General features: G+C 40.0%; 2 protein-coding genes across 2 annotated transcripts; one reads left to right on the top strand and one right to left on the bottom strand.

The window, feature by feature from the left end:
- Positions 1–628: 628 nt before the first annotated feature.
- Positions 629–5,928, top strand: LOC114562742 (solute carrier family 22 member 7). Its single transcript, XM_028589324.1, has 9 exons — positions 629–1,009; positions 1,143–1,246; positions 1,350–1,504; positions 1,641–1,809; positions 4,524–4,647; positions 4,827–4,936; positions 5,088–5,302; positions 5,450–5,558; positions 5,718–5,928. Exons 1-9 carry the CDS (start codon positions 629–631, stop codon positions 5,926–5,928), a joined length of 1,578 nt encoding a protein of 525 aa, XP_028445125.1.
- An 876-nt stretch (positions 5,929–6,804) lies between these two features.
- LOC114568426 (pre-mRNA-splicing factor ATP-dependent RNA helicase DHX15) lies at positions 6,805–15,365 on the bottom strand. Its single transcript, XM_028598050.1, has 14 exons — positions 15,069–15,365; positions 13,383–13,719; positions 13,023–13,216; positions 12,735–12,894; positions 11,758–11,976; positions 11,485–11,652; positions 11,279–11,365; positions 10,849–10,998; positions 10,580–10,688; positions 10,288–10,479; positions 8,754–8,876; positions 7,647–7,837; positions 7,378–7,547; positions 6,805–7,254 (listed from the first exon to the last, which is right to left on the bottom strand). Exons 1-14 carry the CDS (start codon positions 15,131–15,133, stop codon positions 7,137–7,139), a joined length of 2,283 nt encoding a protein of 760 aa, XP_028453851.1. The 5' UTR covers positions 15,134–15,365; the 3' UTR covers positions 6,805–7,136.
- Positions 15,366–15,742: the final 377 nt, after the last annotated feature.

Here is a 15,742-nt window from a genome sequence, read left to right as displayed (position 1 = left end):
TGTAAAGATTATACTTGTATTGTAGCCTGGATACCAGCCAAACTTAGCCCTGCCCACAACATTCAAGGTCGGGAAGTTCACATTCTGACTAGAATCTGAGTATGACCACGTCAGGCTACTTGTATTGTGTTTCATAGGATGATCAGTCTGGACATCTGATGACACTTCATTGTTTTCTTCATAGCAATGAATAGCTCCATACAGTGTTGGAAGATCATTGATGGTAACATGTTTAAATAACAGAACTGTAAGCAACATCTGTATACATTTTTTACAATATGCTATTTAAAAGCAAATGTGATTACACTACCACTGATTCATGGCTTCGTTTTGGTTGGTAATGCAATAGAAGACTATATTTCTTTAATACAATGTCATAAAATGATGAGTCATTTTACCACGTAGAGGTTACTGATCCAACTATCACTACAAATGCATACTTTGCGTCACAGTCAGACAGACAACATAAAAGTTATTTTAGTGGTTAAGTGAGGTAAAATATTCACCAATTTCAACTGCAAGCCAGCAGCCCATTGGTTGGTTAGCTGTCTATATTAGTGTGAAGGCAGGGGTGTTTGAGGACTTGTTTCTCTATTTCAAAGGATTTTGAACACAGTGGGAGGTCACAATGAAGTTCGAGAACATTCTAGCCAATATAAATGGATTTGGAAGATTTCAGATAATGATCATTGTGATTAGCTTCATCGGCCGCTTCACAATGCCCTGCCACTTCATGCTAAACAACTTCATAGCTGCTGTTCCCGTTCACCACTGCGACATCAGCCCTCTGGATGACGGAGGTATTTTTAGAAATTTATCCCAGGCAGAGAGGCTTGCTGTTCTTATTCCACTCCAGGCGGATGGGACTCCAAACTCCTGCCAGATGTTTGCAGATCCTCAATATCATCTGCTGCTCAACTCTTCTGACATGACTGAACTACCCACAGTGCCATGTCAGAATGGATGGGTGTACGATAACAGCACCTTCAAGTCTACTCTGACCTCACAGGTGAACTTAATTTCTTGTCATATGTAAATCATCTAACAACATAAAATGTACTGGTTCACCATCATGAGCATCTTTAAAGGAGAAGTCACTCATGTTCATGTGTAAACCTCTGTCTTTTATTTTCTTGTACAAGTGGGACCTGGTGTGTGATAGAAGAGGGAAAAACAAAGCAACTGCTACCATCTTCTTTGTTGGAGTGATGTTTGGAGCCTTGTCCTTTGGAAGTCTGAGTGACAGGTATCGTAGCTTGGCTACTTGGCATTTAGCTTATAACTTTGATTGCCAAGTGCTTCAACCAATCAGTCAAATTTATATTTAGAGACTTTCTGCCTTTCCGTAGGTTTGGCCGAAGGATCATGCTGCTGGTGTCATATGTGTCTGGAATGTTCTTTGCTGTTACAAGTGCTTTTTCTACATCCTACGTGATGTTCTGCGTGCTGAGGTTCTTCACTGGGTTTTGCATTACCGGCATCGTCATTGTCTCAACAGTCCTCAGTAATAACATATTTTAATTTCTGTTTATCAGCATACCATGTATCATCACCTCAGAAGCCTAGGCTACTAAAATGTTTTTTAGTGTTTTCTCTGAATTTTGATCCTTGCAAAGTGATGAGGTGTTTGTTCTCTGCAGCTGTGGAGTGGGTGGACATTGAGCACAGGAAATTGGTTGGAGTGCTCGACAGCTTATCCTGGACATTTGGGAACACAATATTTCCAGCTATTGCTTACTTTGTGACTGACTGGCGGTGGCTAATTGTCAGTGTCAGCTCACCTTTAACCTTGGCCATCATCACTTGGAGGTAGGACTCAAAAGCTCAGATCTTTTAGTCTACCAGATGTCCCCTACTGTAAGCCCTGGAAGCATTTTTTGGGGTGGTTGGCATTTCCACGAGTTAAAGATTAACGTTGGCGGGAAAAAAAAACTATGTAGTTTGCACACTAATATTGCAAACTCTCAAATACTGAATTAGACAATGTTCCATCTTTTAAGGGTTCATGTCCCAAAAGTTTAACGGCGGTTTAAGAACAAGTACAAAATCAAGAGTATCCCATAATCTTACAGCCAACTGGACAACATCGGAATGTAAATAATCACAATATTATTTAATTAATATTATTATAATCTTATAACCTATCTGTCCCCTATTTTCTGCCATGCTCGTATTTTTTATTCAAGTCTGATCGGATAACAGGGGAATTCTGAGATCATTAAAAATTCCTACTCCATTTTTCTCAAGGCTGCAATATTAAAACTGTTAAACTGTCACCACCATCAATTTCTGACTTTCATCACAGCCAAAATGCATTTGGATGCAGGTTTTGGATATCATCGTATTTATATGATAAACTTATGCTGCACAGCATGGCGGAAAATCAACACGGCGGAAAAGTGATGTCACTTGAGTCAAATTTAATCAGGGCTAAGTGCAAGTTTGAAAATTAAAATAAAATAAATCTGGTGATGTAGTTATAGAGTTAGTAGCATTAGTTATTTGGTATTTTAGCTGGAAGTAGATTTGGAGAGGTGTGAGGAAACTTTATCTAGAGATTGAACCACAGACTGTAATATTAACCAGTCCCTCCAGAAAAACGCGATTATGGGATCGCATAATTCAATGCATAATCAGCCAAAGTCCGCATATTTATGCGGGGGCCGCATTTTTTCAATAAGCCGCACTGTCGCCGCATAAATTTCCGATTTCCACGCAAAATATGCGGGGCTAGCATGATTTCATAATCCCCGCATTTTCGTTGCAAAAAAGTCACATATATCTTAGCAGAAAGTGTTGCGTTTACTTCACACAAGAGCAGCCATTTCCCCCTGTTGCCATGGGAACGTTATGAAGTGACGTAATTGTGCGACGTGAACATCATCAAAAAGAAAGGGGGTAAGCTTCACTTCAGAACTCGAACCTCCTATGGCGCCATTTTGATGCTACAAAGCGATCACCTCCCGTTAGCATCCCATTGACTGCCATTCATTTTGACGTCACTTTGAGAGCGAATAACTTTACATGTGAAGCGTTTAAAGACTCTATTTATACATTGTGTATTTCTAAAGAAACACGACAATGTATAAAAGGTTCCATTACCTTGTATCTCACATAATGGCTCCGTAGCAGACGTTTTTGTAAAAATAGGCTAACGATTGTGTCATAACCAAGCAACTTACTGTTGCATAGTAGAGGAATTACCGTACAGTACAGGGGAAGCTCGCAGGCAGTTTCAACTTACATGAGCTGTTTAGGTTTAATTACTAATATTAACTAGCATTTTAGTTAGCAATAATTAGCCTGTGCCTATGTTATCTCCTTACATATACCTACGCTCTCCATCTCTGCAAGATTCGCAATGACTGAGATTTCTCTTGGCACAGCTACCAGAAGACTTACAACTTTCAGACAGGTTGCTCACGTCACATTTACATCATCTCTCTCAGTTCGAGGCTGCGCAGTAAAGCTAGCGATCACCGGAAAAGTGTTTCTAATATCCTTCACTGGTCTCCGTCCAGAGCAACGGGATCTGTTGGTCCAGTTTATATACAGTCTATGTCGAAAAGCAGGGTGTTGGGGGAATCACTTTTTTTTCTCTTTTTCATCAAACCGCAGTTTTTGCAAGTTCCCGCAATTTTTGCAAGTTCCCACAATTTTTGCAAGTTCCCGCAATTTTTGCAAGTTCCCGCAATTTCATCGCATAAAATTGCATAAATATCCTGCATATTCCATCGCATTTTTTAAGAAAACATGCCGCATAATCAAGGATTTTTGCCTGCAACAATCATAAAAAAACTCCTTTTTCTGGAAGGACTGATTAACAATGGATCGAACACAACCGAAGGAAGAATGTGTGGAAGAAAAAGACAATGGCTAATTCGAAACTGCCTACTACAGACTTTACTTTACACAAACGCAGTATGAAACTGTTAATAATAATGCTTTTTTTTGGTAAATCGATTTATTTACTATATTGGCCAGGCTTAGTCGGTTTTGGGAAGTGTATGTAAACAAGTTGTTGTGACCGTTCCAGCGCTTTGCATTGTGGGATACAGTAGGCGAGGTAGACTGGTCCGATGCCTACTGGAGATTTTTCCGAATCAGTGTAACATCCAGGTATTTTTGGCATACTGCAGATTTTGTTTTTGTTTACTACATACTGCATAGTACATGCTACATTTTGGCCAGATCAGAACAAACTGCTAGTAGTTTGAATGCGGCCCAAATCTCTGGTTCCACTGCATTGACTTTGATCATTGTGAGTCTAACAATATTATAGTAGTGAAATGTTAAATTGGTGGAGTACTCTTAAACTTTCAGCTCGCAGTATTCAGTGTGCGGACTACCTCTATTTTGCCTTTGTATGCTACTTTTGTGCTGCCTCTGTACCCAACTGAGGTTAGATACACAGGTTAGGGTACATATTATTCATCCAATTGGTTTTTAATGTAAACATGCAATAAAATTAATTATCATGTCATACATCAGGAGTAAAAATCATCTTTGCCTTCAACATTTAGGTGGATGCCAGAGTCGGCAAGGTGGCTCATTGCCAATGGAAAGCTGGAGCAAGCTCAGAAGTATTTGAAAATGTGTGCCAAGATGAACCGAACAGAGGAGTTCATTCACACGCTTAAAACAGAGGTTAGCATATTCCAGATAATGGTTAAATCTCACCAAAAAAACTAAACAAAAATCAGCAACAGTCTTGTAATCTTTCAGATTGCAATTAGTTTGTGTTGTCTAATACACTATTATAGTTGTTAATCCTTTAAATGTTTACCACATGGTTTAGAGAATAATGCTGCTTTGCATTCTTTCAGACGCTGTCCACAATTGTTGTGACTGAGAAAAGAGATCGGCCCTATTCCTACCTCGATCTGATAAGAACAGCCAAAATGAGGAAACTGGCCCTATGCACTGGTATAGTGTGGTCTGTATTCCCAGTTCTATTGTGCTCAAGCATTTTAGGTTGTAAAAATATAGTTTGTCTTATGTTTTATGTTACAATTCCAGGTTAATCATTTTGATTGTCGCTTAACAAACTATTTGATTTGAAGAGTCTTTACTTTATCTTCCTCTAGGTTTTGTGTGGCAACTGCGTTTTATGGCATCAGCTTCAACATCACAGGCTTTGGGCTCAACATATACCTCACTCAGTTTACCTATGCTTTAATTGAGCTCCCAGCCAAAGGATCAGTTTACTACTTACTGGATAAGATAGGCAGGCGAAGAACTCTGGTGGGAGCTCTGCTGGTGGCCGGAGTCTGTCTTGGAATCAACATTGTAATACCTAAAGGTAGTCTCGCATCCAAGGTTTAGGTTATTTTGTTTTTAAATGTAACTGTTTCAATAACAGAGATTAAAGTCATTATTATACACAGGAATATATAAGGACGTCTGCAACAATAAAAAGCCATCTCTCAGTCACTGATCTTGTTTTCAGATATGTCTGTTGTCAGAACAGTGGTGGCTGTCATTGGAAAAGGGTTCTCCTCTGCATCATTTGCAACTATTGTGCTCTACAGTTCTGAGCTCTATCCCACTGTAGTAAGGTAACCATGCATGCCTTCTTTTTTCACAATTTTGGATTTGTAACATACAGTATATACAGAGCTATATCCACACAGCCAGACAGAGCTGCTATTTTCTACATAAAATGAATAAAATCCTCATTTAGAGGCCTAAAGGTAGTCTCTTCTGTGTCTTTCTAGGCAGAATGGTATGGGTTACAACTCTTTCATGGCTCGAACTGGTGTAGCTGTGGCTCCTTTGATTCTCTTACTGGATGAATTATGGAAGGACCTGCCCCAGGTCGTCCTGTGTTCTGTGGCCGTACTGGGGGGAGTAGTGGCAAGAACACTGTCAGAGACACGCAACAGGTGCCTGCCAGAGACCATAGAGGATATTGAACAACAGTGGTAGTGAAGCCGTCTCTGGCGTCAGCGACGGTTCAGTCAACCGATGACACTATGTACAGTCTATTTTAAATTAATTTTCAATTTATGCTTGAAGTAGAATTACCTTCAGCTTGTATCTACATATTGGTTAGTTATAAGGTTATTTTGGGAGGTGTGATAAAAACTATCTGGAAATTGAATTCTTAATTCAATAATTCGTATTGATTGTGAATTTAAAAAAGAAAATACTTTGATGTGACCATTGATGACAATGTTATGCCAACATACAAGCTTTTGTTACAGGTTACTGTGAGCAGTTTACCCATAGAGTGATGTTCCCTCCTCAGATTGTTTGATTTGAAAACGTTTTTGGAAAAGGTAAAACTGCCCAGTATTTAAAAATATAATTATCTTCATATATATTTTTTCATCTTGTTATTCATCTCTTAGCACCAAGTTTTTCTGTTATAATCCTTTGGGATGTCCATCCAAACTGTACCACTGTATAAAGTGAATTATATGCAGTATACACATTTGTGATTAAATACATTTTAATGAAAGGTGAGTTGGACCTGTCCTTAACACACCTTTAGTATTATATCTGTACAATGCATCCTAAGATGAGCTCCATGTTAGGCAATATACATTTAGTTGAACTGTAATAAAGTTGCCAAGACTATTTATATTATAAAAAAAATAACACACACACAAAGAACCAATATGTATTCAAATATAAAGCATACTGAAATAATACAAGCCTGTACTTGTACCAGTGGTGGTATTATCCCGTGTATTAATTCATCATAAACCAGCCTGAGGACTTGGTAGGGCAAACAAACACCACGAGGGACACCACCACTTTTACAATAACAGGATTTACTAATTAATATGTACACAGAAATTAAGTCAAAACTCCTTTATTAAAGAAACAAAGCAAGCACAAATCTTTATGACTCAGCAATCCCCTTAAGGAAAGTCGACCACATCTAAATGACATGTTTCTGATATTCCTTTAGAAATTCTTTTACAGCCAGGTCTAATATTTGTTGCTGATATTTCATCTGACATTACACTTAGTTACAGAATAAACATTGATGGGAAAAAGAAATAAGACAAAAAGCAAACAAAATATAAAAATCAAAATGCTAAATTGTGAACATTAAGATACAATGATACAGAAAGATCTAAAACTAAAGTACGCAGTTGTTTTCCAGGACACTTCTTGGCTATTGTTCAGTATTGGGAATACTCCTTGCTCTCTAGTTTGGCAATGATTCGCTCCAGCTGTCTTTTAGCTTCACATTGTGGGAAGTTACCCATTTCGTAGTACTGGGGTGCAATCTTCACCAGCCTGTAACAGAAAAAAAGTCCATGAATAAGTCCGTCAGGAGATCATTTACCATCAAAGCTGAATTATATAAATTTCTTCTTTATGAAACTGTATTACTAAAATTTGAGATCTCTGCACACATACCACTCTGGTTTGATGTCCGTGCACGTGCGGATGTAGTTTTTGGTGGTGAGGACAAATTCATTGTAGAGCACCCACTCAGGCTTGTGGTCCAGGACTGTAGATGGGTGCAGTTGGACCACTTGGTTGTCTTTGACTGTGAGGTAATGGCCTGTACGCTCCAAATGAGCCACCTGGAGGATAAAAAAAAAAAAAGAAAGAAAAAAGTATTATTAACAGATAAATAATAACTAGAGGGGTTTTAGTCCACACACACACTAATCTGTATTCACCTGCATGAAGAAGCCGGTGCAGAGTGCTCGGCGGATGTTGGTGTAGTAATCTCTGCTGGTGAACTCCGTGCTCCGACGGGGCAGGTTGAAGCGGTCCATGATCCTGGACAGCTGCTGCCGCACGTTGTCGGCAGACATCAGTGAACGGTAGTTGACAAAGTTATCATAGCACCACTGGTTAGCCTCGTGGTCTGGAAAAGGTATAACAAGGATTCAGAAATTTGGGTCAAGTGTCTTTGCACTTTAAAAAATAAACAGGTATGGGAAGCAAAAAAAATATACAACGCTGCACTAATCAATGTTTTGCATATAAACAATGGATCAAATGACTAATGTAAAAGAAGCAGCTTATAATGTGAAACCCACAGAGAATTACTAACCAAATTTTCAATCACTTGCTCAATGAAGCATTTGTGAATCTTTGAATGATATTTTGGATTTTTTTGGCCTTTAACTTCAAGCTAAATCTTCTTAATTTTTATTGAAAAAGCTAGCAAAGCCACTGTACGCTACCTGCTCAGCAATAAACAGCAGACAGACCAAGTTAGCCACTAGCTGTTGAACACGTCAGAGCATCTATGGAGCCAAGAACACATTTTTCTCGCGACTCAGTGGAGACCAAATCAAAGCATTTCAGTACTTTGTGCAACACAATGCAGACGACTTAAAGCACCCCACTACTAAACAAACCTATTGTTAATTGGATATTTGACTTTCACTGAATGACGTATGTGCAGTTTGACACACAAAGTCTGTTTTCACATTCATCTGATTAAGAGTAAAGGTTTCTCTGTGCTCACCTTAAACCAGAGTTTAAGATGTGTACGTACGAGCATGACTTTGTTACATCACAACTGGCCTCGGAAGGTCCAATGTCCAAATGACACAAGTCTGATGGTCAAATTTGAAGCCTCCGATGTAGGTTATGAGAATTGAGGAACCCAGCAGTTTACATATTCATAGAGGCAGAGTCGGTGTGAATTTCATAATTTTGAACAAGGTAATTTAACGTTGTTTGAGGAAAAAACCACCTGACACAAATCATCATTCCAAGTATATTTAAGTCTTGAAACATGTCTCAGTGGGATCTTTAAGACTGATGCTCACTTTGTTTGAAGGCGTGGTAGACGTTGAGCAGCGTCAAGTGGTCTCCGTCGATGTGAGCAAACCTCATCTTGGACTCGTCTGCTGCCTTCTTAGCCTCCGTGGGGCGGACAAAACACTGTGGGACTAAACAAGGTTGGTATGGGCCCCAACAAAGCCGCCCATAGGGATGAGTCAAATATTCACACAAAAATGGAGCAAAGCCTATGATGCTAGGGCACTCGACACTGCGTTGGGACAGGGCAGGACCACAAGCTCTATCAAAGGGGCTGCAGCCTTTTCACATGGTCATTCCCAACTGTAATGGCTATTAGCTCGTAGAGAGGGGGTCATTTAACCACATCTGTAAAACAAGAGTTTTCACACAACTACAAAGTGTTAGGGACACCAGCAATGTCTTAACTTTTCAAGATTCAGAAATTTTACTTTTTCGTATTTAGAGCAGAGAATTAAAATACTTTCAGCCTACATATATAACTATGCATAATGATTATAGGTAAAATTCACAATGCATTATTTCAATAAAAAAAAAAAATTCTGATAAATGCGATGAATATGAATACAATATTAAGTGGTGCCTGCCCTATCCACTTGCCTTGGTGATAGAATACTCATGAAAAAGCTCACTCACTATTCAAAAAAAAAATACTGGGCATATTGTGGCCATAAATTATAAGCTAAAATTAAAAGCCAATACAAAATTAAGGAAGAGCTTTCAAATTTAAGTGGAGCTGTCCAGAGTGAAGAGGTATTCCAACCAAAAACTGAATTTGTAGATTGAAAAGGCTTTTTGATGATGAAATACAAGTTCATATGTGGGCTGCATGGCTATGAAAAAACAAAAAGGCATTTAGATTGTTATTCAATATCATGAAAATATTGATTATTGCACATACACTATAATCCCAACACAATACTTCCCTAGGATTAATGAAAAGCTGTGTTCAAGACTTTGGTCTGCACCTCACTGTGTGCATTCTCAAAGATAAACCTAAAATCTCACATTTGCCACTTTCTCACATCTGGATGTAACTACAGTTCAGAGGGTAACTTGATATACTGTACAAACTGTATGTAGTTGTTGCCAACTGGTTTAAACAAAATAAAGTTGAGCATTAAATCCAGAAACATTTTCACATTTCATTGGGCCAATATGTTATTTACATTATGGTTTTGTTTATGTCCTGCTAAAGGGAATCTGCTTCTCCATTTTAACACTGTCATGTCTGTATATGTTGCACATCCAAAGGCATTAACAGAAGTGCTTGGGATACCACATCTAGACTTTCAAAGCAATTAAAAATATATAAAAAAAAAAAAAAAAAAAAAACTTCAGTAACACCAAATTAAATATACAGTTAAGTATGCTTAATAGAAATGTCTTCATTCACGTGTTCTAAAATGCTGTGCAAAAAAACTAAATTCTAGGTGGGACACTTTTCCCCCAAACTACCAGTGAGTAGTGTTTAACCCCCAAGAGACTTGGCACTTGGCCTACAGAAGGGAAGGCAGACGTCAGCCCAGTCCTGGGCATTACCTGACAGCATGGCAGTAATGGAAAGGATCTCGTTAGAGCAGTTAAACTCGCAGCTGGCAATGACCATCTTAGCAAGCTGGGGGTCCAAAGGAAACTCTGCCATCATGGAGCCCAGCTCCGTCAGGTCACCGTCATCATTGAGAGCTGCCAGGTAATTCAGCAGCTCAAGGGCCCTCATCAGTGTCTCAGGAGCTGCAGAAGAGGGAAGAGACAGGTAGAAAGGTCAGAGAGTTAGGGCAATTCATAAATGCTTCATCATTAAATCTACTGTAGCTGCTGCAGACTAACTCACCTGGTGGATCCATGAAGTCAAAGTGCACAAGGTCGTCAATACCCAGCTTCTTCAGCTGCAGCACAACAGATCCCAAGTTGGATCGCAGAATCTCAGGGTATGTGTTATCCTGGAGTGGGGGTGTTTACAATGTTAATAAACCAAAACAAATCATGAATGTGCAAACACTGGGTATTCATTCTGAACAGGCTAAATTGAGGCTTCGTTTTTGTCTAGCGCCAACTCTCAAAAAAGGTGAAGACGAGACGTCTGTAACTGTTGTCACTTGCCTGCATCTCTGTTTTGTAGGCCTTCTCTGTGTAAAGGCGGAAACATTTCCCTGGACGTGTTCTGCCGGCTCGTCCCGCCCTCTGCTGGGCAGAAGCTTTACTGATGGCCGTGACGAGCAAAGACTCAACTCTGATACGGGGATTGTAAACCTGGACACACATTTGACAGCATTTTTAAATTAAATACAGTGTTTCCTTTAGGATTTTTTTTTTTTTTTAGCAGTGGGGGCAGGTCAGGAAATTTTGCCATGGTGGACCGCCACTACAAAATCAAAAGAGGAAACACTGAAATAGTTGTCCTGAGATATACAAGGGACCTCCAGCCCCGGTTAAAACCAACTGCCTCTGTGTTTATACTAAGGAGTTTTACAGGATCATCCAAGTTTTTATGCAGCACCATATAACACAAACAGAATTATGCTCCCCCCACCTTTTGCTTGGCAAATCCAGGATCGATGACAAACACCACTCCATCAATTGTCAGAGAGGTCTCAGCGATGTTTGTCGAAACCACAACCTGAGGATGAAGCAACAGGCCATAAAATATCTATTACCAAAATGTGACAAGTAGGTGCAAATGGACACATTACGTAAAGCCACATTGTATAATACATTGTTCCATTAGTTAAAATGTACCTTTCTTCCTATTGCACCATTTGGCTTTCTTGGAGGAGGCGGCTCAAAGATCCTTTGCTGTTGCTGTGGCGGCAACGTAGAATACAGTGGGATGATTTTGATGTCTCCGACTTCAGGTCCAAGGTCATCTACCTCGCGCTTGATCCGCTTGCAGGCCTCATCAATTTCCTAAAAGAAAACAGGAGATTAAAAGTTGTGTGCTGAGGAAATCAGAACCATGCAGCTATACTGAGAATTCACCTGGACCAGCAATGCTAGCGCAACAAGTCTTACCTCTTGACCAGTGAGAAAGAGAAGGCAGTCACCTTCATCTTCCTCACACATGTGAATTTGGATGACAGTGCGGATCGCTGCCTCAAGGTAGTCCCGCTCTGGTTCGGGGGTGTAGAAAATCTCGACAGGGTGCGTACGTCCAGGAATAGTCAAGAGAGGACAGTTGTCGAAGTACACCTGAAACTTCCCAGCATCTAGCGTGGCACTCATGACGATAACCTGTGCATGAAGGAAAAACGTTGCTGTAAATGTTGCTTTCCTGACTTGTATTGTCCCATTTAAGCACCAGTACGCTTGTGTCTGTACGTTTAGATTAGTGCCAGCCCCAGTGCACTTTTAGTCAGATCAGTAAAGAAACATTGCACTCTGCAGATATTTTAATGACATTTGCTTGATCAAGATGATTTCTGAAGTTCTTCCTTATGGCAGACATTGCTCTGATGTAGTCTCCCCTATATGCAATTCTGTGTAAATAACTGCACTCCTTCTCATCTGTTAAAAGTGTTCAATACTAAATAATTTGTGTATGGCCAGAATAAAAATGTGATCAGATTTGAAAAGGACAAGCTAAGTCCTCAGCCTGTGCTGTTAAGCATGTATTTCCTATTGTATTAATTATACACCAAGCTCTTGATCAAGTGTCTAATTCAAACAAACGATAACTGAGTAATTAAATTGCCACATTTGCTGATTAATTTATTGTGCCTTTCAATGACTGTGAAACTCCATTTGACATTAGAAGAGGCCCAAGCCAACTCTTTGTCCGGTACAGAGTTTTGATTTCTATTCGGAAAAGTGCATTTAACAGTGATGCGAATCTTTGGGAGGCACAAATCTGCACCTGTGTTTTGCACAATGATTCATTTTCTTATTGGCCTACCTGTTTAGTAAAGCACTGTTGCAGCAAAACATAACATACCAGGATAGAGTCAAACAAATAATTCATTTCCGTTATTAAAAAAAAAATTATCTAGTACCTTCAGATCCGGTCTTTGACGCACCACCTCCTTGAGTACACCCATCAGGATATCTGTGGCCAGAGTTCGCTCATGAGCTTCGTCCAGAATGATCACACCATATCGCTCCAGCAGCGGGTCATTCATAGCCTCTCTTAGTAACATACCATCCGTCATGTACCTAATGAAATTACAGACATGCTTTGTTAGACTGAGACATTTTTGATTAAAAAAAAAAAAAAAAAAAACTGGTTGCTCTGTGCCTATAAAACAAAAGTTATTGTGCATTAGGAGACCTCAACCACTTACTTGAGTATAGTCTTAGCAGTGCTGCAGTCCTCAAATCGAATGGAGTAGCCAACTTCCTGCCCAAGCATGACGTCCATTTCGTCTGCCACTCTTTGAGCCACGCTCATAGCTGCCACTCTCCTGGGCTGAGTACAGGCTACCGCCCGCTTAGGCCCAGGCAAGCCCCTCACCATATCCACACACCACTGTGGGATCTGGAGATTGAAGAACAATTTTCAATTAAATAAGATATAAATCACTCTTAAGCAATACTGTGCCATCATAGTAGATATGCTGGTACTCTAAAAGCTTTTAAAAAGCCTCACACAAGCTTTTAGTGTCTAGCACATAAGAGACAGGCTGATTTATTGCATTTCAGACCTGTGTTGTCTTCCCAGAGCCAGTTTCACCAACAAGGACAAAGCTCTGATGACGTGTGATGATATCGCTGAAGTTTTCCTTGTACTCCCACACTGGAAGCTGTAACCGCTTCTTCAGGATCTCGTAGAAGCGCGGCGTGTGCGGCAGGTTGGTGAACGGGTTGATCTGCTGTTGCATAGCCATCTGCTTGATGGGCGCCAAGCACGGCATGGTCACGGGCACCGTGCTGTTAGACGGGACACTAGGCGGCTTCAGGTCTCTGTCCCGGTCCCGGTCCCTATCTCGGTCCCTGTCCCTGGAGCGGTCCTCACGGTCTCTGTCCCGGTCCCTGTCTCTCCTGTCAGAAATCATCAAGAAGCTACTTTGTGATTATCTGCCTATATTGCTGTCATTGCAAAGGGAAAAAAAGGACTTTGATTTCATTTTATTAGGCGGCACCTAAAATAACCTTATACGTTAACCTTCACCAAGGTGTAATTTTAGCTACCTAAAAAAACTGGTAAATGAGTAAAAATATCTGAACTCTGGGTTGCCAAGTGTCAATTATGACTTGGGTGTTGATGTGATACAAGACAAATACTGCAAACACTGAGAGCATTAACCTGCTCTAATGTATACTGTAGCCCGCCAGGTAATGGAGTTCAGAGTCAGATACTGATGTCGATATATGCGAATTGTGGTTACAGTTATAGAATTAAGGATATAGTGATTCATTTTTGCTTAACCTTGGGTCATTTTAGATGCGTTATAATATTTAGCCAACTCTCTTGATAGGTTGGACAAAATAATATACACACGCATCTCAAAATACAATTCAACTGCATTACAACTTAACTTAACCTTCCAAACAATAGAACCGAATGAACACCTCTATAAAACGGTTTCACCTGCAATAACCTATACGTTAACCTTCACCTAGGTATAGCGTTAGCTGCCTTAACAAAACTGGCAAATGAGTGAAGCGACTTAGCTAATAAAACAGTTTTGTCTGGGTAATATCAGCCCACAAAGTTTCGGTTAGCAAGCATGCTGGCGCAATGGTACGTTAACAATACGTGATAATTTCTAATAGGAACCAACTCACATTATTTTAATTTGTAGCTATGCGATTAGCCAGATAACGTTCAATCTACTAAATGTAGCTAAGGGTTGTTAGTGACTCGCTGAGTGAACTTTAGCCACACACACACACACACACACACACACACACACACACACACACACACACACACACACACACACACACACACACACACACACACACACACACACACACACACACACACACACACACACACACACACACACACACACACACACACACACACACACACACACACACACACACACACACACACACACACACACACACACACACACACGCCTCACTGTTAAAGGCATCGTTTGTTAGCGGGAGCCGTCCTCAGTAGCTAACAGCTAACCCAGCCTACATCTAGCTAGTTATTAACACAATGTAGCTAAACACAATACATTTATAACCCTGTATTAGACGAACATCCGGGTGCCGTTAGGCAGCGGCTAAGAGCAGAGTTACAAAATGAAAAGCTAGCTAAGGTTAAATTGTCTCATCCATAGTGGCTATTAGCCATATTAGCTAGCATCAGCTAACAGTTCGCTAGTACTAACTGGTTAAAGCAGACATGTTAACTTAGGAGCTTCACCTACCCTTCAGACCTCTTCTTAGTGGACGAGTAATCATCACCCAAATCCAGGCGATGTCTTTTGGACATCTTTAGGAATTAATTTTTAATTAATTAATTTAACCTATTTAAGCGTGCACAAGTCTACCAGGCCCGGAGCTACCTAGCTAGGTTTCCAGATTCCGGTGTGTTTTCTTCTTTTCAAATTTTGTTTTACAGCGGTTGTGCAGATTACATTACCGCCGCCTGCTGGTGTGGAGTGTGGAAATAATATGGACTGGCATTTGGCTACAATATAGCCACAACAAGGTGGAGCCCCAGAGCTGCATGTTTGCTCGTCAAGTGGTCTGTGATGAGTTAATTGAAAATGTGTATAGGATTATGCATTAGGACTACTATAGCACAATATTCACTGATATAATACGTAAAACATCAAATAACTAATTTTAAAAACATTTAGAGAACCTCCAGGAAATGTGCATTGAAGCTTCGCTAAAGGTTTTTACATTTCCTTTTACTGGTTCTCTAAAGGTTCTTTTTCAAAAACTTGTCAACCTTTTCAGCTAAGCGCAGTAAAGACAATCGGCAGAGAACGAGGCTGACGAGAGGTGGAGCTGCCCGTGGCTACAGGTATATACTCATGCTTTCTTTAAACCTTTCATCTATAAAATGTAAAAATTGTTTTTGTAATAAATAACC

This window comes from Perca flavescens, chromosome 2 (assembly GCF_004354835.1).
Source record: "Perca flavescens isolate YP-PL-M2 chromosome 2, PFLA_1.0, whole genome shotgun sequence".
Taxonomy (NCBI): Eukaryota; Metazoa; Chordata; class Actinopteri; order Perciformes; family Percidae; genus Perca; species Perca flavescens.
The sequence above is the reverse complement of the archived record's forward strand: the minus strand, read 5'-3'. Positions and strand labels throughout refer to the sequence as shown.

Coding starts and splice junctions, on each gene's coding strand:
- LOC114562742 (XM_028589324.1), top strand. CDS start 629: ATGAAGTTCGAGAACATTCTAGCCAATATAAATGGATTTGGAAGATTT. Junction 1,010..1,142: donor AGTCTACTCTGACCTCACAG/GTGAACTTAATT, acceptor TTCTTGTACAAG/TGGGACCTGGTGTGTGATAG. Junction 4,937..5,087: donor CTATGCACTGGTATAGTGTG/GTCTGTATTCCC, acceptor ATCTTCCTCTAG/GTTTTGTGTGGCAACTGCGT.
- LOC114568426 (XM_028598050.1), bottom strand. CDS start 15,133: ATGTCCAAAAGACATCGCCTGGATTTGGGTGATGATTACTCGTCCACT. Junction 11,653..11,757: donor TCTTTCTCACTGGTCAAGAG/GTAAGACTTGTT, acceptor GTTTTCTTTTAG/GAAATTGATGAGGCCTGCAA. Junction 10,689..10,848: donor CCTACAAAACAGAGATGCAG/GCAAGTGACAAC, acceptor CCCCCACTCCAG/GATAACACATACCCTGAGAT.